The 22,492-nt window shown below is 65.3% G+C and overlaps 3 protein-coding genes across 18 annotated transcripts in view; all 3 read left to right on the top strand.

Annotated features, from left to right (window-relative positions):
* The first annotated feature begins 151 nt into the window (after window positions 1-151).
* On the top strand, window positions 152-11,519 carry USP19 (ubiquitin specific peptidase 19). 16 transcript variants are annotated; one of them, XM_080673517.1, is made up of 27 exons: window positions 152-308; window positions 1,591-1,853; window positions 2,141-2,179; window positions 2,510-2,638; window positions 3,036-3,169; window positions 3,245-3,547; window positions 3,668-3,890; window positions 4,015-4,171; window positions 4,251-4,322; window positions 4,435-4,550; window positions 4,655-4,869; window positions 4,948-5,143; window positions 5,215-5,348; window positions 5,456-5,614; window positions 5,690-5,800; window positions 6,212-6,322; window positions 6,399-6,500; window positions 7,274-7,414; window positions 7,531-7,649; window positions 7,743-7,880; window positions 7,964-8,280; window positions 8,363-8,473; window positions 8,547-8,763; window positions 8,849-9,001; window positions 9,098-9,258; window positions 9,334-9,512; window positions 10,415-11,519. In XM_080673517.1, the coding sequence occupies exons 2-27, from the start codon at window positions 1,727-1,729 to the stop codon at window positions 10,640-10,642; spliced, it is 4,092 nt and encodes a 1,363-aa protein (XP_080529643.1). In that variant the 5' UTR covers window positions 152-308; window positions 1,591-1,726; the 3' UTR covers window positions 10,643-11,519. The 16 variants fall into 16 exon arrangements, with proteins under 16 accessions (XP_080529643.1, XP_080529645.1, XP_080529646.1 ...); XM_080673519.1 differs by having other exon boundaries at window positions 3,668-3,884; XM_080673520.1 differs by having other exon boundaries at window positions 3,248-3,547; window positions 3,668-3,884.
* A 2,952-nt stretch (window positions 11,520-14,471) lies between these two features.
* QARS1 (glutaminyl-tRNA synthetase 1) lies at window positions 14,472-21,223 on the top strand. The gene is made up of 24 exons (XM_080673527.1): window positions 14,472-14,607; window positions 14,728-14,875; window positions 15,181-15,290; window positions 15,423-15,498; window positions 15,930-15,994; window positions 16,522-16,575; window positions 16,707-16,767; window positions 17,081-17,152; window positions 17,257-17,342; window positions 17,516-17,602; window positions 17,966-18,065; window positions 18,180-18,258; window positions 18,332-18,440; window positions 18,532-18,662; window positions 18,800-18,892; window positions 18,992-19,129; window positions 19,212-19,299; window positions 19,391-19,534; window positions 19,746-19,850; window positions 20,012-20,104; window positions 20,214-20,341; window positions 20,431-20,497; window positions 20,583-20,708; window positions 21,091-21,223. Exons 1-24 carry the CDS (start codon window positions 14,491-14,493, stop codon window positions 21,139-21,141), a joined length of 2,328 nt encoding a protein of 775 aa, XP_080529653.1. The 5' UTR covers window positions 14,472-14,490; the 3' UTR covers window positions 21,142-21,223.
* A 1,081-nt stretch (window positions 21,224-22,304) lies between these two features.
* QRICH1 (glutamine rich 1) overlaps window positions 22,305-22,492 on the top strand; it is a 36,569-nt gene continuing 36,381 nt past the window's right edge. The window contains exon 1 of the mRNA XM_080673525.1: window positions 22,305-22,472. The gene's annotated coding sequence lies outside the window, so the exon portion shown is untranslated. The remainder of the gene's footprint in view (window positions 22,473-22,492) is intronic.

Here is a 22,492-nt window from a genome sequence, read left to right on the forward strand (position 1 = left end):
TGGGCGGGACCTCGGGGCTGCCACCAGCGGGGCGGGGCGGGCCGGGGCGGGGGCACCGGCGCCCCGCCCCCTCCGGGCCGCCAGGAGCTGCCCCGCGTGCCCGCGCCGCCGGAAGTGCGTCACGGGCTCCGCGCTCGGCCACCGGGGGCCACAACTCGAAGTAGAAACAAAACCAGCAGCCGAGGCGGTGGCGGGGGAGCCGGGGCGGGGGAGGAGCGCGCCGGAACCGGAACCGAGTTGACGCCGGAACCGGAACCGAGAGCGGGTTGCCAGGGCCCGAGGAGGGCTGGCGGCGGCGGCCTCGCTCGGTGAGTGGTCCGGGCCGCTCCCCGCTGGTCTGGCCGGAGCGGGGAGGGCGCGACGGGGCCCCGGGCGGCCTGGTCAAGGTCACGGGTCGCGCCAGCCCCGCCCTCGCGCCCGGGCGCGCCGGGCCCACGGACGCCGGGGCAGTTACGCTGCGCCCGCGGCGGCCTCCTGCCTCCGAAAGGGCTGGGGCGAGCGAGGGCGACTTCCTGGAGGAGGCGGCGGGCGCAGGTTCGGGCTGGCGCCGGGCAGCAGCCCTGCATGGCCCTCCGAGGCCGGCGCGGGAGGGACGCGACCTTCGGCTGCGGCCGGGGCGCAGAGGCGGAGGGCGCCCGCCCGGCCCTGGACCTGTGGTCACGGAAGGCCCGGCCGCCCAGTCTCACATCTGACCCACCGAGTGAGGTCGCCCCCACGTGCGCCGGGGCCAGCTGCTCCCTGTCCGGCGGCTGCTCAGCCCCGGTTGGGGCAGCCAGGGGCCTGCATGCATGGCTCATGCGCACCCCTCTCTCCCAGTCTTGAGAACTTTATTTATTGTGGATGGACCCGTGGGAAAACTGGGTAGACGGTCTCTGGCTCAGCTGCTGAGGGATGGACCTGAGGCCGGCGGGGCGGGGATGATCTGTTTCCGTCTCCCCTGCGTGCGCCCTGCGTGCCCCGGCCGTTTGCTGCTGACATCTGGATGCCCTTCTCACCCCTGTGGCAGCCCCCCTGCTTGGGAGAGCGGAACCTCTCCTGGGGTGTCGGGGAGAAACCCCAGCAGTGCCGCAGCGGTGCAGAGGAGGGCGGGAGCTGGCGCAGGTGGGGCGTCTTCGCCCGGCCCTTGCCTGGGCAGTGGCAGCACCTGGGCTGGGTCTAGTTTCAGCCACGGAGCCGGCGATCCTGCTGCTTGGTTGCCTCTCTGTCCTGCCTCCCTCCTCCACCTCCTCCTTCCCGGTGGTGACTAAGCAGCCAGTGAGAAGGAAGGAAAAGCCAGGCCTGGGGCTGGGGCCTCGGCTCCTCTCCAGGTTGGTAGAGGGCGCCTGGTCCCAGGCCGTGGCTGCCTGGACCTGGCGGCTCCTCAGAGAGGCTCCGGCCCCCGGTCTGGGTAGCGGGCCCCCCGGGGCTCAGCCAGAAGTGGTGGCTGCCGCTCGCGTTCTTTATTCCCCCTTCAGAACCGCCTGGGAGTGTCCGGGGCCATGCCAGGTGGTGGGATTGCTCTGTAGGGTTAGGGATATCCCAGGTCGCCAAGCCCTGGCTGTCACCAAGGAGCAAACTGTTGGGCCTTGGTAACCGGTCCCTTCTCATTAGGTTGTCACTTCCTTGCTGGCGAATTTGGCCACAAATAGTTGCCAAGATAGCTGGGCCGGGAAGAAAGCGCCGTAGCCCTGACCCAGACGCCGTCGCCGACCCCGGGGCACTCTGGCTGTCGACCAAGCGTCTCAAGATGTCTGGTGGGGCCAGTGCCATGGGCCCAAGGAGAGGGCCCCCCGGGCTGGAGGAGGCCACCAGCAAGAAGCAGCAGAAGGACCGAGCCAACCTGGAGAGCAAGGATGGAGACCCTCGGAGAGGAGGTAACGGCACCCCGACGCCCGAGGTGCCTCCCTTCCTGTTGAGCATGCACGGGGCGGGGGGGGGGGGGGGGGGCGGGGACGCGGCTTTACTGCCCTTCTGTCCTGCTCTGATGCTGAGAGGAGGACTCAGGATGAGCTGGAGTCTGGGTACTGGGCTGAGACCCTAAAAACGGTGCTGGGTGGGGTGGCGGGGCCTTGGGGCTGCCTTCTCCTCCTCAGTTTTTTTTTCTTTAATTTTTTCTTTGTTTATGTTTTCCTCCTCCCTTTCCTCTTTCCCTTGTCGTCAGGGTCCGTGTCCACTCCTCAAGAGGAGCAGGCCAAAGAGGGTGAGTCGCCAGCTGCCCGGGTGCAGAGCGCTAGGGGAAGGGCGGGTGCAGCCCTCACCTGCAGACCCTCACAGACTTTTGTTTTGTCTCTTTTTAAAATATGTTTTTACTCATTTTAGAGCGAGGAAAGGAGAGAGAGAGAGAGATAGGGAACAGCAGTGATGAGAGTCACCCATAGGCTGCCTCCTGCACGCCCCCTGCTGGGGATCGAGCCACAGTGCAGGCATGTGCCCTGACCAGAATGAAACCGGGACCTCCTGGCGGGAGGGGTTGACGCTCAACCCCTGAGCCTGCCGGCGGGGCCTCCGTCTGACTGGCCTCTCCCTGCAGAGGTGCTGCTCGACTGGAAGCAGAATGCAGATGAGGTGACGGTCAAGCTGCGTGTGGGAGCCGGCCCCCTGCGGCTGGAGGAGGTGGACGCTGCTTTCACAGACACGGACTGCGTGGTGCGCTTTCCAGGTGTGTCTGCGGGCCTGAGCCCGCCGTGTGTGTGTGTGTGTGTGTGATCCCTGTGTGTGTGTGTGATCCCTGTGTGTGTGTGTGTGATCCCTGTGTGTGTGTGTGTGATCCCTGTGTGTGTGTGTGATCCCTGTGTGTGTGTGTGATCCCTGTGTGTGTGTGTGTGATCCCTGTGTGTGTGTGTGATCCCTGTGTGTGTGTGTGTGTGTGATCCCTGTGTGTGTGTGTGTGTGTGATCCCTGTGTGTGTGTGTGATCCCTGTGTGTGTGTGTGTGTGTGTGTGTGATCCCTGTGTGTGTGTGTGTGTGTGTGTGTGTGTGTGTGATCCCTGTGTGTGTGTGGTGTGTGTGTGTGTGATCCCTGACGCCCCGCTCGGCTCACCGCCCGCTCTCTGCAGGTGGTCAGCAGTGGCGCGGTGTTTTCTATGCCGAGATCGAAAGTTCTCGCGCCAAAGTGCAGACTCGGAAAGGTGGCCTCCTCCAGCTGGCGCTGCCCAAGAAGGTGCCTCTGCTCTCCTGGCCTTCTCTCCTGGTGAGTCCAGGGCGGGGTGGGGCGGGGCGGGGGCACCCGGGTGTGGGCAGGGCCTGACTGCTGGATCTTTGACAGAAGAAACCTCTAGGGATGCGGGAGTCGGTGCCAGGGCTGCGGTGCCAGGAGAACGGGCAGGAGTCCTCTCCCATTGCCCTGGAGCCAGCCCCTGAGCCCCGCCGGGCAAAGCAGGAGGCCCGGAACCAGAAGCGGGCCCAGGGCCGTGGTGAGGTGGGGGCGGGGGCTGGCCCCGGGGCCCAGGCAGGGCCCAGTGCCAAGAGGGCTGTGCATCTCCGAAGAGGGCCGGAGGGGGAAGGATGCAGAGAAGGCCCTGGGCCCCAGGGCGAGGCGCCCCCCTTCCTGGCTGAGGCAGCCACCCAGGTGAGCGTGGAGCGCTGTGTGGGAGTTGGGCGGTGGGGAAGGGTGTGGACCGCGGTGGAGAGGAGGGGGCACCTGCCTGCTTGGCCCAGGGCTGATCTTGCCCACAAACGCCATGCACAGGCGGAGGCTGAGGAGCAGCTCCGGGTCCCACCGCTGGAGCCCCAGCCCTGCCTCCTGGGCTCGGAGGAGAAGCCAGCGCTTCCGGCAGGAGAGAAGGCAGCGTCCCCCAGGAGTGACCCAGTCTCTCCAGCCCTGACCCGGAGCAGAGCCCCCGAGAAAGGTGACCATTCCAAAGAGGAGATGGCAGTGGCAGCAGGCGCTGCATCCTTGGTGGATGGTAAAGGTGGGGCTGGCGGACGGGGGGGCAGGCAGAGCCCTAGGGGGGCTGCAAGGTTGGCGGGCAGGAAGGGAGTCGAATAGTGACGGGTGGGGCCGGTCGCGGGCGCTGAGCCGTGGTCTCGACGTAGAGCCGGAGCCCATGGTGAGCCTGGCGTTTGTCAAGAACGACTCGTACGAGAAGGGGCCTGACGCGGTGGTGGTGCACGTGTACGTGAAGGAGATCCGCAGGGAGGCCTCGCGGGTGCTTTTCCGCGAGCAGGACTTCACGCTCGTCTTCCAGACCAGGTGGGTGGGCGGCCGTGGGCAGACCCGGGCCTCAGGCGGGGCTGTGTCTCACCCTTTCCTCCCGCGCCGGCCTCTGCAGGGACGGGAACTTCCTGAGGCTGCACCCGGGCTGCGGGCCCCACACCGTCTTCCGTTGGCAGGTGAAGCTCAGGTGGGTGGTGCCCGGCCCGGCCCTGTGCCATCCCCCCCTGGGCTCTGTCTCCCCGGCCCCTCGAACCAGGCAGCGGCCCCGGCCCCGGCCCTGAGCTCAGCCTCTCCCGCAGGAACCTGATTGCGCCCGAGCAGTGCACCTTCTGCTTCACGGCCTCTCGCATCGACATCTGCCTCCGGAAGCGGCAGAGTCAGCGCTGGGGGGGCCTGGAGGCCCCAGCTGCACGAGGTCTGCACACGAGCTCCCTTCATTGCCCGGCCCCCACGACGGCACCCCGCCCTGCCACGTGCTGCTAACCACCAGCTCTCTCCTTCCCCCTTTTTAAGGTGCAGTGGGTGGTGCAAAGGTTGCCGTGCCGACAGGCCCAACCCCTCTGGACTCGGCGCCCCCAGGAGGTGCTCCGCACCCCCTGACAGGCCAGGAGGAAGCCCGGGCTGTGGAGAAGGAGAAGCCCAAGGCTCGAGCTGAGGACACGGGGCAGGATGGCGTGGCAGCCCGCACCCCCATGGAGCACGGAGCCCCCAAGCCGGAGCCACACTTGGCCTCAGTGAGATCCTGGGTGGGAGGGCGAGGAGGGCGCTGGGAGCCTCTAGGGCTGCCCTCACGCCCCGCTTTGCTCCCTCAGCCCAAGCCCACGTGCATGGTGCCGCCCATGCCCCACAGCCCCGTGAGCGGGGACAGCGTGGAGGAGGAGGAGGAGGAGGAGAAGAAGGTGTGCCTGCCGGGCTTCACCGGGCTGGTCAACCTGGGCAACACGTGTTTCATGAACAGCGTCATCCAGTCCCTGTCCAACACCCGCGAGCTGCGGGACTTCTTCCACGGTGAGGGCAGCCGGCTGCGCGCGGCCCGCCCCCCGCCCCCGCCCCTGCTCACACTGTCGCTGCTTCCCTAGACCGCTCCTTCGAGGCCGAGATCAACTACAACAACCCGCTGGGGACCGGGGGGCGCCTCGCCATCGGCTTCGCCGTGCTGCTCCGGGCGCTGTGGAAGGGCACCCACCATGCCTTCCAGCCTTCCAAGTTGAAGGTGATCTGTGGCCACGGCCTCCCTTGGCAGGGGAGGGTGGGGAGGCCAGCCAGCTGGGGGCACGGCCGGTGCCGGGGCTCCGTGCTCAGCCCTCACCCTGCTTCCAGGCCATTGTCGCCAGCAAGGCCAGCCAGTTCACAGGCTACGCCCAGCACGACGCCCAGGAGTTCATGGCTTTCCTGCTGGACGGGCTGCACGAGGACCTGAACCGCATTCAGAACAAGCCCTACACGGAGACCGTGGACTCGGACGGGCGGCCCGATGAGGTCAGGGGGGGAGCAGGGGGCACGGCCCGGGCACCGCCCCGTCCCCGGGGCTCGGCCTCACCCCTCTGCCCTCAGGTGGTGGCTGAGGAGGCGTGGCAGAGGCACAAGATGAGGAACGACTCCTTCATCGTGGACCTGTTTCAGGGCCAGTACAAGTCGAAGCTGGTGTGCCCCGTGTGTGCCAAGGTGCGTGGTGCCCTCCTGAGGGGCCCTCGCCGGGCCTCGCTAGTCCGGTCAAGCTGTCAGAGGCCGTGCGGCCTAGGCGCTGCAGGCACGGTTTGGACAGGGGAGGCGTGGGCTGCGGTGTGGGCTGCAGGGGCTGGCAGGGGCGGCTTCCTGGCTGAAGTAAAGTGATGTTTGGGCTCCAAGACCGCCGCGAGGAGGGCAGGGGTGTGATGGCCTGAAGGGCACGTGGGGAGCAAGGGAGGGGCCCGCTGATGAAGTGACCAGGCTGGGCAGGGCCTCGAGTGCCAGGAGGGGCTGTTGTCTCCCGGTGGCCCCCCTGGTCGGTCCAGTGCTTGGGATTTGCTGGCTGTGCGGCCCTGAGGGCCGCCTCCCCTCCCTGTGGGCCACCCAGTGCCACCTGTGTCTCCCCAGGTCTCCATCACCTTTGACCCCTTCCTCTATCTGCCGGTGCCCTTGCCCCAGAAGCAGAAGGTCCTCCCCGTCTTCTTCTTTGCCCGGGAGCCGCACAGCAAGCCCATCAAGGTGAGGCATAGGCTCCTGCTTCGGCGCCGCCCTGGGCCCCGGCCAGCGACCCACGGACTCTGCTCTGTCCCCGCAGTTCCTGGTGAGCGTCAGCAAGGAGAACGCGAGCGCGAGCGAAGTGCTGGACGCCCTCGCACAGCGGGTCCACGTGCAGCCCGAGAACCTGCGTCTGACCGAGGCATGTCCGTCCTTCAGGCTCTGAGCATGTGGACACGTGTGTGCTCACAGCACGCAGACCCTGGACAGCCAGTGGCCTCGGGACACAGACCTGTGAATGTGTGTGTCACGTGGCTGCCTGGGAGCAGGTGGTGGCACTGGTTGAGGCTGCTTGGAAGAAGGCATTCAGGCTGCACCACGAGGCGCCCGGGCCCCAGCCGTCGGCGGGGTTACCCCCTGTCGGTAGTGGCCCAGCAGCTTCTCCCTTTGCAGACGAGGAGCTGGGCTGCAGATGTTACCCCAGATCCGTGCTGGTGCTCCCCGCAGCGCCTGGGCCTCCAGCCTGGGGGCGCCCTTGTTCTCTCTTTGAATGTAGGGCCCCCGTGACAACCACGTTGCAGCCCCCCAGGGCCCCGCTAGCGAAGAGCCGGGTAGAGCCGTGGTGTGGAGTGCAGGGGGCTGACGCCGGCCCCAGGCCTGGTCTCGCAGGCCCTCGGAAGCACAGGCTCCCTTTTTATTTCACACCTGCAACCGAGCACGTGCCCTGGACAGGGACGGAACCCGAGATCCTTCCGTCCGAGGGCCGATGCTCTATCCACTGAGCCACACCGGCCAGGGCACCAGGCCCCTTGCTGCATGGCACTGAGGCTGGCGCCAGCAGAGGCCCATGCTGCTTTTGGGCCACCTGCCTCCTCCCCCTCCCCCGCAGATCTAGGGTCAGGGCCCAGCCTCCTCCCTGTGTCGGGCGGGGCTGGGGGAGGCCCGTCCTCACCAGGACTGTGTTCCCTGGCTCAGGTGATGAAGAGCCGTTTCCACCGCATGTTCCTGCCCTCCCACTCACTGGACACCGTGTCCCCCTCAGACCTGCTCCTGTGCTTCGAGCTCTTGTCCCCAGAGTTGGCTAAGGAGCAGGTGGTGGTGCTGGAGGTGCAGCAGGTGAGCGGAGGCCAGGCCGCCGGCACAGGGCCCTGGGGTGGGCGGCGGCGGGGGCGGGGGGGGGGGGCGGCGTTCCTGCCTGGCCTGGCCTTGCTGAGCCGGATGACCCACCCCAGCGCCCCCAGGTGCCCAGCATCCCCATCTCCAAGTGCGCGGCCTGCCAGCGGAAGCAGCAGCCCGAGGACGAGAAGCTGAAACGCTGCACCCGGTGCTACCGCGTGGGCTACTGCAACCAGTGAGGACTGGCCGCCCCGCCCTGCCCCAGCCCCCCGCCCCCCATCCTACCGGCCCTGGGGCTAAGGCCCTCTCCCCCTCCCCTCCCCTCCAGGCTCTGCCAGAAAACCCACTGGCCTGACCACAAGGGCCTCTGCCGCCCTGAGAACATTGGCTACCCCTTCCTGGTCAGCGTGCCTGCCTCCCGCCTCACCTACGCCCGTCTCGCTCAGCTGCTGGAGGGCTATGCCCGGTGAGCGCCCGGTGGCAGAACGGGGGCGGGGAGAGGTGCGGATGGCCGGTCAGGGTTCCTATGCGCCTTGCTGCCTGTTGCAGGTACTCCGTGAGTGTCTTCCAGCCGCCCTTCCAGCCGCCCTTCCAGCCCGGCCGCATGGCCTTGGAGCCCCCTGGCTGCTCCGCGCTGCACTGCACTAGCTCTCCGGAGGCCGGGGACAGCGAGAGGGACTCCATGCCGCCGCCTGAGCTCCAGATGGTGACTCCCGTGGCGGAGGGGGACATGGTGCCCCAGGCGTGGGCAGCCCCCGATCGGGGACCGGTGCCCAGCACCAGTGGCATTTCTTCTGAGATGCTGGCCGGCGGGCCCGTTGAAGGCGGCTCCTTGCCTGCCGGTGAGAAGGTGCCCCGGCCCGAAGGTACGTGTGGGGGAGAGGCTCTGCAGCCGGGGCGGGAGGGGCCGGGGGGCGTGCTCGGCCTCTGACTGTCGCGCTCTCACAGCTGCTGTGCCCGGGTACCAACACCCAAGTGAAGCCACGAACCCCCACACGTCCCAGTTCTTGATCTACAAAATCGACGCGTCCAACCGAGAGCAGCGGCTGGAGGATAAAGGTGCCTGAGACGGGGGAGCGGGGAGGGGCTGCTGGCCGCCCTCCTAGCTGACCCCGCCCGCCCGCCTGCCCAGGAGACACCCCGCTGGAGCTGGAGGAGGACTGCAGCCTGGCGCTCGTCTGGCGGAACAACGATCGGCAGCAGGAGTTCGTGTTGGTGGCCTCCAAGGAGCTGGAATGCGCCGAGGATCCCGGCTCTGCTGGCGAGGCCGCCCGCGCCGGCCACTTCACCCTGGACCAGTGCCTCACCCTCTTCACTCGGCCCGAAGTGCTGGCCCCGGAGGAGGCTTGGTGTGCGCGGGCACAGGCCAGGGGCGGGGGGGCGGGGAGTGGTTGGAGGCCTGCGCTCTGACCTCACCCGCCCCGTGCCCGCCAGGTACTGTCCGCAGTGCAAGCAGCACCGCGAGGCCTCCAAGCAGCTGCTGCTGTGGCGCCTGCCCAACGTGCTCATCGTGCAGCTCAAACGCTTCTCCTTCCGCAGCTTCATCTGGCGCGACAAGATCAACGACCTGGTGGAGTTCCCTGTCCGGTGCGCCAAGGGCCCTCCCTGGTGACCGAGGCAGGGCTGGGCCACGGTGGGCGCCAGGCGCCTGAGGCCTCTCTCTCCTCTCCGCTTGGACCGCAGGAACCTGGACCTGAGCAAGTTCTGCATCGGCCAGAAGGAGGAGCAGCTGCCCAGCTACGACCTGTACGCCGTCATCAACCACTACGGAGGCATGATCGGCGGCCACTACACCGCCTGCGCGCGCCTGCCCAACGACCGCAGCAGCCAGCGCAGCGACGTGGGTGAGGGCCCGCGGCCAGCAGGACGGGCGGGGGCGGGGGGGGCAGTTCGCTCACACTCTCCCCGCCTTGCCGCAGGCTGGCGCCTGTTTGATGACAGCACGGTGACAACCGTGGACGAGAGCCAGGTCGTGACGCGTTACGCCTACGTCCTCTTCTACCGCCGGCGGAACTCTCCTGTGGAGAGACCCCCCCGGGCAGGCCACGCCGAGCGCCACCCAGACCTCGGCGCTGCAGCTGAGGCTGCTGCCAGCCAGGTGAGGCCTGGGGAGACTCGCAAGCTAGTGGGGCCTGAGTCACAGGTGGGAGCGGCCGGGGCCCAGCTTCCTCTCCTCCAGCCCAGGCCCCTGCAGCCTCGGGACTGGTGAGCGGAAGGTGGGTTCCCTCACAGGAAGCCTCAGCCAGAGGGTCCCCGTGGTGCAGGGACAGGCGCACACACCAAGCGGCCGCTGGCATGCACATAGGCACCACGTGGCACAGGCCAGCGTCTGCTCAACCTCCCTGGGCGCGGTGCCATGAACTGACTGAACCTGCTGGCCTCCCAGCCTCCCCCTGCACCCCTCCCACATGCAGCCCCTCCCCCTCGCTGTGATTGCCCGTGTACTGGGGACACGGCCGAGCCTGGCCAACCCTGGCCGGGGCTGTCGCCCGCTCCGAGGTGAGCGTCTCTCTCTGCTGAGCCTTCGGGGTCTTCTGTCTCTTACGTCCCTGGGTGCCCAGGGCCTGGCTGTGGGCACAGCCACATCTCTCCTGTGCTGGCCTCCTCCTCGCTGCCCTCTCCTGCCCTGAGCCTTCTCCGCTCGCACTCGGAGAAGCCCTCGAAGACGGCAGTCAGGCTCTGGATGTGGGAGGAGCCGGAGGTCTCTGGGCGGCGGGTCTGTCCTCCACGAGCCAGGGCCCTCTGGGCGGCCGGCCCAGCCCCGGCTGCCACGCAGGTGGCACGTTGAGTGGAAATCTTCTCGAGGCCGAAACGCTGCCGGGAGTCGCCCTCGCGCCCGGTCTAGACAACCTGCACGTGGCCCCGCGGCCCCCGCCCGCTCGCCTTCCTGCTGCCTAACCTGGACGTTGGGTTCAGCACCAGTCTCCTCGGGTGGGAGTGTCGTGGCCAGGGGCCTCGGGGACACTGGGTCACCCCCACCTCCCTTTCCGCACACTGTAGGCTTCCCGGATTTGGCAGGAGCTGGAGGCCGCGGAGGAGCCGGTGCCCGAGGGGCCTGCGCCCCGGGGTTCCTGGGGGCCCCAGGACTGGGTGGGCCCCCCGCCATGCGGCCCCCCCACCCCAGATGAGGGCTGCCTCCGGTACTTTGTTCTGGGCACCGTGGCCGCCTTGGTGGCCCTCGTGCTCAACGTGTTCTATCCTCTGGTGTCCCAGAGTCACTGGAGATGAGCTGGCCTCAGGCAGCTGCTGTGAGCCAGCCGCCCGCCCGCCCACCCACCGGGCACGCCTGCCTCGGGGACCAGCTCTGGGCTCGGGCCTCAGTGTGTGTGTCTGAGGGAGAAGGTCTGTGGTTCCTGCAGGGGCAGAGCAAACGAGGGTGGGTGTCCATCCAGCTGTCCGTCGTCCTGCTGCTCTGGCCTGGGCCTGGGCCTGGCCCTGCCCAGCAGCTTCCTGTACTGAAAGCGTTAATAAAGCGAGACTGTCCAGGCCTGATCTCGTCTCTGTGTCACTGCGCTGCTGTCCGCGCCTGCCCTGGGGCCCTCCCTTGGGTGCCGGAGCTCTGACCAGCACCCCAGGGACGCCAGGCAGCACACCGGGCAGCCCCCAACCCTGTCCTCATATTCTGTTGCAGGGACTGGGCTCTGGCCAGGCCCCCGAGGTGGCCCCCACGCGGACAGCCCCTGAACGCTTCGCCCCCCCTGTGGACCGCCCAGCCCCCACCTACAGCAACATGGAGGAGGTGGATTAGCAGGTCCCTGGCTGGGGGGGCGGTTGGGGACCCTCCATGGAAGGCCAGCTCTTCGCTGCTTCTCCTTCTCTAACCCAGAGGACACTGGCTTCACCAGGGGGAAGTGGAGGGTGACAGAGGTGGGAACCTCACAGGTTGGAACCTCTTGTCGGCACGAACCCCAAACCAGTGAGCTGGGCTGTCCAGCCCCCCTCAGTACTGCGGGATTTGAGTCTCAGTTGTACCTTCAGTTCTTTCTGATTCGCATTATAAACATCATAATTTTATTCTAAAATTGTAATTTTTTTTTTGCATTTTGGAAGTGATTGCTGCTGTTTAAATATATTTTAAAAATAAATGCTAAATAAGCAGACCTAGTGACTGATGTGCCCGGTGCTGCGGCCCCTCCCTTCCCCCCGTTTGGGGTGTGTGTGTGTCCTTGTGTTGAAGAGCCTGGAAGCGCTCTGGTCTGGAGAGAGGGCGGGTGGGCCCCCAGCCCCCGGGCCCCCCCCAGCCTCGGGCCCTGTGCGTCATGGAGCCCCTGTGCCATCCGTTCTCTGGGGCTGCCTGCTGCCCTTCAATCCCACTGGTCCTGGTTCGCGCATGGAGGCGGCTGTGGTTGGCATCCCGTCAGCGCCTCACACCAGGGGGGAGGACCCCGTGAGGCTCCAGCAGCTGACAGGTCGGGGGACTTGGAGAACCGGGGTGCTGGCGGGGGGGGGGTCTTCCTCCTCCTTTCCCATTCTCAGGCCTTTGCTAGTTTGAGTACCAACCAGATCACTCAAGGGAGAACACAGCAGGGACAGCCCGTGGGGAAGGAGACCTTGCTCCAAAAGGTCGGAGAAAGGGTCAAAGGCAGTTTCGGCGGGCTTCCGGGAGCGGGAGAGGGAGAGGGAGGCCATTTCTTCTCTGAGTCCCTGAGACCTTGGCTCCTGGCACATGCCCCAGGCTGTTCACCCGCAGTAGGTCTGCAGACTGGTCCCAGCCGCAGCCTTGGTGACGGTACACACAGAGCAAGGGCAAATCCTGTGAGGAGCCTCTTGGCCTCTCTTTGGGGTTAAGGCTGCCCCCTCCTCGCTCCCATTCCTGGGGGCATGGTGGGCATCTCCAGCCGGAGGGGGTGGGGAGCAAGGTACTCGTGAGGCCGGTGCTCATAAACGCCAGGCAAAGGCAGGCGGGCAGAGGGGCACGGGTCCTGGCAGTCCTGTTAGTCACCCCCACCCGCATGCCCACAAGAAGCTCATCGGCTGGAGTTTGAGGGCGATGTTGAGCAGGAGCAGCGCCCCGAGAAGGCCAGCCTGTGACCAGTGTTGGCTTTTTCCTGTGGGGACGACACCAGAGCCCTGTGGGGTTGATGGCCTTAGAGAGGGACCTGGAGGGCTGGGTGAGACCGTGCAGAGGGTAGAATGGCCAGGCTGGGGCTGGTGCTGGCATACTGCTGGAGGGCCTGCTAGGGAGGGATGGTGTGCAGCCCCGTGCCTGTCCACCAGTGGGCCACATGTGCTGGATGCACCGATCAAGGGGTGCTGTCTGCCCCGGACCACAGCCCTGCTGATGCCAAGCCTGCCACAGACCCTCTGGGCGTCAGCAGACGGCTGCTGTGGCCTCTACTGCCTTGATGCTCGTGGTCGGCCTGCACCGAAGGGACCTGTCCGTAGCCTGGCTGCCGGCCCCTGCCTCTTTCCAGGACGCAGTGGGCCTTACTGGCTGCTGCCTGGCTTGTCTCCTTAATCACCTTTCGGTGGATTTTCCTGGACGTCGTTCCAGGGGCCCACGCCAGCAGGCCAGCCCCCCCCACCCCAGGCTGGGCCCATACACCTTCATGTTCTGCTCTGTGCAAGTCATAGGGCTCCAGAGGGCTGGCTGGCGTGCATTGCCACTTTGGCATTCTTGGTAGCGCTACTGCCTCATCGTGTGACATGGAGTCACAGGCTCCACAGGGCAGCTACCCGAGGGCAGGGCGGGTGCAGGCCCTCACCCCATTGAGGGGGTGTCACCAGGCCCACGGGGTTAAGGATGGTGCTGTAGTGAACCCTGCAGTGGTGCAGCACAGAGGGGAGGGGGACTCACTGCTCATCACCGGCACCTCGGTCGGGGCCTAAGCAGCTGCAGCTGTGAGCTCAGCACAGGGCTGGTGTGGCTGTGACTGCTTCTTGGTGCCCATCGGTGGCACCACTGCGCTGTGGTATCCCCTGCTCACGGCGGGCTCTTGGCCTCGGCTGGGCACCAGGCTGGGGTGAAGGGACCATGGGGAGGTGGGGAGCCCCAACACACAGACTGGACTGGATCCTGATGCAGTGCGTGGCCCCGGCAGAGCCTGGCATTTGGTCATCATGTGGGACCCAGATGCAGACCCAGAAACGGACCTGTCATTACTGGGATTTGGCCACAAAGCTGAACACAGAATACGGATACAGACTGTGGCCAGGATCCTGCCCAGGCCTTGAAGGTCCAGGAGTATTAGCATCACCAAGGCCTCCAAACACCTGAATTCCAGTTTTGTTTCTTGAGGTTCCAGCTTCAGTGATGGAGATATCCTCACCATCCCACCCCAGCAGCTCCAGTTCCTCCAAGGAAACAGAAGCTTGGGGAGACCCCCCCCCTCCCCCCCGGCCCAATGGCCATCTTCATGAAGACCCTGTATCTTCTGTCCCGCAGAACCCCAACTTCCATGACATATCCTGTCAAACGCCCGCAGGTGGATGTCAAGGTCTAATTCGCTTGGGATTCTCACGGCATTTGCATGTGTGAGCGTGGAACGGTCAGTGTGCCAAGAGATTTTAAACTAAACCATCGCAGGACTTCTGCGAGGTCCCTCCTGGCCGGGGGTGTCCAGGTAAGCGCCCCAAAAGCGCCAGTCCTCATGGGGCCGCTGGATCAGCCACTCAGCACGGGCTCTGCCCTGGAGCCTTAACCGGACTTCCAGGGCTTTGTTTTGCTCAATGATTTCCGTGACGACGCCAAAGCCGAGTTCAAGAAACGCGACAGCGACTCACAGCGGCTCCCGAGAACGGATTGGGACGGTCCCCAGGTTTCCAGGGCGGAAGGGAAAAGCCCCCCAGGTTTCCAGGGCGGAAGGGAAAAGCCGAGGCAAAGGGCCATGCCCCCCTCCGCCGCCAGCCCCTTCCCACAACCCGTAGCGCCGGGACGAAACGCAGCGCCCGGAAGGGCCGGTTGGGGCGCACCCGGCCTTTTAAATGGCGCCGGCCACCTCGGAGAGCCCCGCCCCCTCTCGCCCAGGAAGGACGTCATTGGCTCGCCCGGCGGCTGCGCTCTCCTATTGGCCAGCGGGCTAACGTCAACATGCGGATTGGCCCCGGCGTTTCCTTTCCCTTTCCGGATTCCTGCCATGGCGACTGCGGACTCCGTGTCGCTGTTCACCGGCCTCGGCCTGAGCGAGCACAAGGCCCGCGAGACGCTCAAGAACGCGGCCCTGAGCGCGCAGCTGCGCGAGGCGGCGACCCAGGTGCGAGCCCCCCGCCTCGGCCGGGTGCCGGGTGCCTCCCGCGGCGCTGGGGGGTCCGATCCCCGTCTATCCACGCGCCTCGCGAATGCGCGTCTCAGTGGGCTTCCCTCCCGACCGCAGGCACAGCAGACTCTGGGCTCCGCCATCGACAAGGCGACCGGGACCCTGCTCTATGGTTTGGCCTCCCGACTCAGGGATCCCCGGCGCCTCTCTTTCCTCGTGAGCTACGTGGCCAACAAGAAGATCCACACCGAGCCCCAGCTGAGCGGTGAGACCCCGCCTTCCTGCCCTGCCACCGCCAGTCCCAGGCCGAGACCCCTTTCTGCAGAGCCCCCCCTGTCTCTCTCTAGATGCCTAGTTCCGCACTCCTGTGCGAGTCTGGGGACCTGTGAAGGTCTGGGGGAGAGCCTCTCTCACACCAGGCTGCTTTCCCGCGGCCCCAGGGCTGCGGTGGGGGTGGTGTAGGGCTTAGCCGCCCGGAAGTACAAGCTGTCACTGGGATTTCTGGGACGCGGGCCCTCCTTACCGCTTGGAGCTGAGATGCCACCGCCCATTGCCCTCCTCCTTCGTCAGCTGCCCTTGAGTATGTGCGAAGTCACCCGCTGGACCCCATCGACACCGTGGACTTCGAGCGGGAATGTGGCGTGGGCATCGTGGTGACGCCCGAGCAGATTGAGGCGGCTGTGAGTCCTTCCCCAGACATCCCCGCCTGCTCCCCAGGAAGGAGTGGCTCCGCTTCTCCACTGAGGAAGACCCAGGGCGAGGGGTGGTTCTGAAGGACACGGTCCTGAACCTTACCGCTTGGCTTCCTGCAGGTGGAGGTCACTGTAAATCGCCACCGGCCCCAGCTCCTGGAGGAGCGTTACCATTTCAACATGGGCCTGCTGATGGGTGCGCGGGCCTGGGAGGGGGCTGTTGTTCTCTCCAGTCATGCCTTCTCTTCTGGGAGTGATGAGAGGGAGGTGGTGGAGGGGTAGGAGTCCCTTAAAAAGGGTCTGGCCCTAGCCGGTGTGGCTCAGTGGATAGAGCGTCAGCCTGCGGACGGAAGGATCCCAGGTTCGATTCCGACCAAGGGCACACGCCCCGGGTTGCGGGCTCGATCCCCAGGAGGGGGTGTGCAGGAGGCAGCCGATCCATGATTCTCTCTCATCATGGATGTTTCTGTCTCTCCTTCTCCCTTCCTCGCTGAAATCAATAAAGAAATATACTTAAAAAAAAGGGGGGGGGTCTGGCTGGGCGTGGGCTCTGGACCCCTTCCTGGGAAAGAGGGTGGGAAGTGCCTGCCTTTGCCTTCCTGCAGCTCCTTGTGCCCACGTTTCTAGGAGAGGCTCGGGCTGCGCTCAAGTGGGCCGATGGCAAAATGATCAAGCATGAAGTGGACATGCAGGTGGGCGCCTCCCTGAGCTGAAGCAGGCAGAGACCTGCCACGCACAGGGTACAGTCCCCCGAGGGGTACACAGAGCCAGGGGGGAGACTGTCCCTGTTCTGCTGATGATAGGGGAGCCTGGTGTGGAGGAGGCAGTGAGAGGCGTGGGCCGAGTCACTACCCTGAACCTCCATTTCCTCGCCTTGTAAGTAGGGGAGCTCTCACCTCATTTGAAGTCGAGATCTTCATTTAGGGTGCTGGCGTAGAGGGACAAGAGGGTGCTGGCTGACATAGGGCGCTTATCTTGATGCTGGGCCCATAGCTTCTCCCTAAATGGCAGTTTTTGTCACCTGAAACCAGTGTGGACTCCCAGGAGGCAGAGAGCGTGGGAGGCCAGAGGACTCTGAGGAGCAGAGGTGGGGTGGGCCAGGTGGGTTTTCCAAAGTGGTTCCGGTGGACAGGCCAGGAAGTGCTAGGTGTGCGGGTGCTGTCAGTCAGGCTCCTGGAAAGGAGACTCCTGTCCAGGCCTAACTGTGGTCTCTGCTCAGGTCCTCCACCTTCTGGGTCCCAAGAGGGAGACTGATCTGGAGAAAAAGCCAAAGGTAGCGGAGCATGGTCCCGGGTCCCTGGGGTTGAGGTGGTGGAGGGTGAGACTTCAGGCCGGGAAAGGGAGTGGCTGACCCCAGTGACCCCAAGTCACCACCCGAGAGAGCCCTGACCCTGCTTTTCTCAGGTGGCCAAGGCTCGGCTGGAAGAAACAGACCGGAGGGCAGCCAAGGACGCGGTGGAGAATGGTGAGGGGCGGGGCCGCCTCCGCATTCAGCTCCCTGCCTTCAGGGCTGTCACCTCACAGGCTTTGGCCCCTCAGGCATGTCCCGCACACCTTGCTTCTGCTGGAAGACTGAGTCCTGGAGTTCCCTTTGTTCCCTTCACCCAGAGACGGGCCTCGGGAGGCCGGAGAAGCCTGGCTCTGGCTCTGGCTCTGGGCTAGGGGAGGAGGGGCCTGTAGGGTCTGTTCTGGTTGCAGGATGTGAGTTATACTGACAGTGCCGCCTGTGCTGGACATGGTAGCTGTGTCCAGAGGGCGAGTTTTCCTTATTTCCGCAGGTGAGGTTGCGGGCCAGACCCTGTCTCTGATGGAGCAGCTCCGCGGGGAGGCGCTGAAGTTCCACAAACCTGGTGGGCAGGCAGGCAGGCAGAGCTGAGGGGGCTGGTCTCGGCTGGGCCGGGCGTGGGAGCCGGGGCCTGCAGCCTGGGCCTCAGGCTCGTTCTGGTCCTGGCAGGCGAGAACTACAAGACGCCGGGCTATGTGGTCACCGCACACACCATGGACCTCCTGAAACAGCACCTGGACATCACTGGCGGGCAGGTGCGTCGTGTGGCCAGGCGGGCCCGTGCCGTCCGCATTGGCCCGTGGACTTGGGCTGCCTCCCTGTTGCCCGTCCCATCGATCCCCAGCGCCTCCCCGAGAAGGGGCGCCTGTTCCTCAGGGTCGCCTGCGAGCGCCCTGGCCTAGCCCCCTGCTCCCATTCCTCACCCCAGGTGCGCACCCGGTTCCCGCCGGAACCCAACGGCATCCTGCACATTGGACATGCCAAAGCCATCAATTTCAACTTCGGCTACGCCAAGGTGAGTGTGCCTGGGACCTGGTGGGCAGGGCGCCACCTGCTGCTCCCATGGCGACCGCAGAGGCGTCGGCCTTCCCTGCCTGCTGCCATGTGCCCCGGGCGCTAGAGGCCACGGAGGGACCGCGTGTGCCAGACGCCGAGGAGCCCCCGGCTCCTGGGAAAGCTCTGCGGGGGGCAGTGAGTCTGGACGTGGGGAATCCCCAGGGCAGCCCCTCTCAGACCGAGTTGGTGTGAGGTGCCGCGTTTAGGGGGTTGAGAGACGGGAAGGCGAGGGAAACACAGCCGTCTCCAGTTCCGACGCGGGAGGACGCGCTGCGCTGCGGGAGCGGGAGGTGTGGCGCTCACAGCACGGCGCCTCTCCTAGGCCAACAACGGCATCTGCTTTCTGCGCTTTGACGACACCAACCCCGAGAAGGAGGAAGCCAAGTTCTTCACCGCCATCTGCGACATGGTGGCCTGGCTGGGTACGGGCCACGCGGGGCCTGGAGAGAGCGGGTGGTCAGTGGGCCTCTGCGTGGCCGTGACCTGCCCCTGGGTATCCCTGGCTGGCCGCTCACACCGTGTGTCCTTGTGCCCAGGTTACACACCTTACAAGGTGACCTACGCCTCTGACTATTTCGACCAGCTGTACGCCTGGGCTGTGGAGCTCATCCACAGGTAAGGCTGGCCCCCGGGAGCCGGCGGGCTGACCGGACACCGCCACGAGGGCCACTCACACCCTTCCCCACAGGGGCCAGGCCTACGTGTGCCACCAGCGGGGAGAGGAGCTCAAAGGCCACAACCCTCCTCCCTCGCCCTGGAGAGACCGTCCCATAGAGGAGTCACTGCTGCTCTTCGAGGTGGGCTCCGGGGAGGCGGGTCTGGGTGGGCCGGGACGTCAAGGACGAGACCGCCGTGCGGAGAGGTGGCCTGAGCCCTCGCTCCCCTCAGGCAATGCGCAAGGGCAAGTTTGCGGAGGGCGAGGCCACTCTGCGGATGAAGCTGGTGATGGAGGATGGCAAGATGGACCCTGTGGCCTATCGGGTCAAGTATACGCCACACCACCGCACGGGGGACACCTGGTGGGTAGGAGCGTGGGGCAGGCGGAGGGGCTCGGGGCGGGCAGAGGGGGCTGGGTGGGGTGTCCGTGGGGTGTGTGTGTGTGTGTGTGTGTGTGTGTGTGTGTGTGTCGGCAGCATAGGACTACCTATGCCCGCAGGTGCATCTACCCCACCTATGACTACACACACTGCCTCTGTGACTCCATCGAGCACATCACCCACTCGCTCTGCACCAAGGAATTCCAGGCCCGGTGAGGGGGCTGGGCCGTGGGACGGGTGGGAGCCCGGGACGCCAGCGGCCCTCCCTGTGGTCTCCTTGGTCCGAGGCCCTGACTGTGCCCTCTGCCCAGACGCTCCTCCTACTTCTGGCTGTGCAACGCGCTGGACGTCTATTGCCCCGTGCAGTGGGAGTACGGCCGCCTCAACCTGCACTACGCCGTGGTCTCCAAGAGGAAGATCCTCCAGCTCGTGGCTAATGGTGCCGTAAGGTCGGTGCGCGCGTTTAGCTCTTCAGGGCCTGGTGGTCCCGAGCCACGTGCCGCCCGAGTTCTCACAGGCTCCTCGCCACAGGGACTGGGACGACCCGCGGCTCTTCACGCTCACAGCCCTGCGTCGGCGGGGCTTCCCTCCCGAGGCGATCAACAACTTCTGTGCTCGGGTACGGCCGGGGGGCCGGGGGGCCGGGGGCAGGGGGCCGAGCACAGCGCTCTGTGGTTGTGGCTGCGACCGACGCTGCCCTTTCTTCTCAGGTGGGGGTGACGGTGGCACAGACCACAATGGAGCCACATCTGCTAGAAGCCTGCGTGCGTGATGTATTGAATGACACAGCCCCACGGGCCATGGCTGTGCTGGAGCCATTACAGGTCATCATCACCAACTTTCCTGCTGCCAAGGTAGGGGTGTGTCCGTGTGGGGTGTGTGTGTGTCCGTGTGGGGTGTGTGTGTGTCCGTGTGGGGTGTGTGTCCGTGTGGGGTGTGTGTGTGTCCGTGTGGGGTGTGTCCGTGTGGGGGGTGTGTGTCTGTGTGGGGGGTGTATGTCCGTGTGGGGTGTGTGTGTCCGTGTGTCCAGCACCCAGTGCCTCAGACACCCATCTCTTGCTATAGTCTTTGGACATCCAGGTGCCCAACTTCCCAGCTGAGGAGACCAAGGGCTTCCACCAGGTCCCCTTTGGATCCATCGTCTTCATCGAGAGGACTGACTTCAAGGAGGTGCCTAGGAGGGTGGCGGGTCCTGTTCGCTGCTGAGCCCAGTCCTGACGTCCATCGCCTCCCTGCTTCAGATGAGCCCCGCTGCCCAGCACTGGGTGGGAGAAGCCCCTGTACCTTTCCGCGCGTTGCAGCCTTGTGGCCACCCCACTTCCTGCCCCTAGGAACCGGAGCCCGGCTACAAGCGCCTGGCGCGGGGCCAGCCCGTGGGCCTGAGGCATACCGGCTACGTCATCGAGCTGCAGCGAGTCATCAAGGTGAGAGCCCACGGCAGCCTTCCCACCACTGCCTGCCGGTGGGGGTCTGGGTGCAGCCTGCAGACCTGGTCCCCAGTCTGACTGCAGGCCTCTCCCCCTCGACTGGAAGGGCCCCCGTGGCTGTGTGGAAAGCCTGGAGGTGACCTGCAGGAAGGCAGATGCTGGGGAAAAGCCCAAGGCCTTTATTCACTGGGTGTCACAGCCTCTGACGTGCGAGATTCGCCTCTACGAGCGACTGTGAGTGAGCAGCGGGGTGGGGCAAAGAGAAGACGGACATTGCCTGCTGTGGCTGCCCCGCCGGAGCCTAACCTTCACTCTGGCTGCAGATTTCAGCACAAGAACCCCGAGGATCCTGCTGAGGTGCCTGGTGGATTCCTAAGTGACCTGAACCCGGTAGGCTGGCGGGATCGGGGGTGGGGGGGTTGGGAGGGTGGTAGGCCTCCCTGACTGGACGGCCACCTGAGTTTCCTGCCCGCAGGCTTCGCTGCACGTGGTGGAGGCAGCGTTAGTGGATTGTTCTGTGGCCCTGGCGAAGCCCTTCGACAAGTTCCAGTTCGAGCGCCTTGGCTACTTCTCTGTGGATCCAGACAGCCACGAGGGCCAGGTGACTGACTTACCGCCACCAGAGTGGTGGCTTCCATCCACTGCCAAGCACTTGGCCTACATCCCCTTATTGATCCTCACCACCTGAACTGGGGTTCATGTTCTACTGATGGGGAAACAGGTTCAGAGGTTAAGTCCATGCACAAAATTTTGTATGGATCCTGCCTTTCTTACTCCTGAAGGGGTTATTATAACCCTTATAATAACCGGCATAGGGGTTATTATAACTCTTATAAATGGAGGCCCAGAGCCATCGAGTCCCTTACCCAAAGTCATCAAGTTACTGAGCACCCGACGCTTCTGACCCTCAGCACCGCTGGGTGAATGAGGTGTGGGGTGTCTGTGGTTGGTTTGGTGATCATTCTTCCCCCTCTGCCCTCCAGCTTGTCTTCAACCGGACCGTCACCCTGAAGGAGGACCCAGGAAAGGTGTGAGCCGGAAGCCTGTCGACTTACCTCATCCTTCTGGAAGCTGGGGGTACCTAGACTCCATGTCAATAAAGAACAGCTGAATCTCCCCGGGGAGTCTGTGTTACCTGTTTGCCCTCCCAGCACCTGCGGGCCTTAGAGACACGCTGGGGTGGGGGTGGGGGGATGGTATACTGCACACAGCCATTGGTGCGCAGGGGCCTGATTTGACCTGTCCTCTGCATCCAGTCGGAGGGAATGGCGGTGGCCCTGGTGTGCAGCTCCTGTTAGTTGTCCCGTGCCAGAGGGTTCTGCAGTGTTTTTGCCTGCATGCCTGCCTAGGGAGATGAAGAGCGGCCAGGCTGCCTGCCCAGCGATCAGCAAATGATGGAGTGCCTACTATGTGCCAGGCACAGTGAGAAGAGGGAAACAGAAGGACCAGGCACTGTGCGGGGGAGGTCTCCCTGTGCCCGGAGGTTCCTGGCCCAGCCTGGGCTGAGACTACTTCCAGGAAGTGACTCTTGGGTGGAACCCTAAGGACAGGGCGTTTGCCAGTGCAGGAGGCACAGTGCAGAGGTCTTTTAAAGGGAGGTGTGGCGCTGATTGCCCTCTAGGGCAGCATGGGCTGCTGAGGAGCCCGCGTGCGCCTGCAGCTTTAACACCCTCCACATTTTCCCTGTATACAAACACCGGCTACCAGAGGCCCACTTTAAGGTGGACTGGACCGCGGGAGGCTGAATCACAAAAGCAGAGTATGGTGGGGGGAAGGAGGGTCCCAGGAGCTAGGGGTATTTAGAGGACAGTATCCAGGGGGCGTCCCACGTGGGACGCGGCTGGAACGCCAGGCCTAGGTCAGCAGCTGTGGGGGCCACCTTAACCGAGGCCGGCCCCGCGTGGGGTTGCTCCGCTACCGAAGGAGGCCCGGGCCGGTGGCAGAAGGTGGGCATGGAGAGCAAGCTTGGAGCCCCCATCCTGCCTAGGCTCCGGGGCGAGGCCGATCTCCGGGTCTGGCTCCGCCCCGCATGAAGGGGCGTTTGGGGGCGGGGCGCTCCGCCCTATACCCCTCGTTTTGCCGCTACCGCAGCCCAAGGCCGGGCCTACCTCCTCACCAGAAGCGTTCCCTTTAAGTCAGGCCAGGAGGCAGCCTCAACTCTCGCGGGACCCAACGCTCAGAATATCGCGAGAGGAGCATTCGGCACCCATTGGCTGTGAGGGTTGAATGTAAGATGGCGCCCAGGGAGCTGTGAGGGGAAAATCCTGTCGGTCTTGGAGCGGCGACGGCAGAACCGGACCCCCGAGCGGTGCGGCGGGGCCGGCGGGTAGAGCGGCGGCAGCGGCGGCGGCGGCGACGTCGCCGGGTGAGGGCTCCAGTGGGGGA

This window comes from Plecotus auritus, assembly GCF_963455305.1.
Source record: "Plecotus auritus genome assembly, chromosome: 6".
Taxonomy (NCBI): domain Eukaryota; kingdom Metazoa; phylum Chordata; class Mammalia; order Chiroptera; family Vespertilionidae; genus Plecotus; species Plecotus auritus.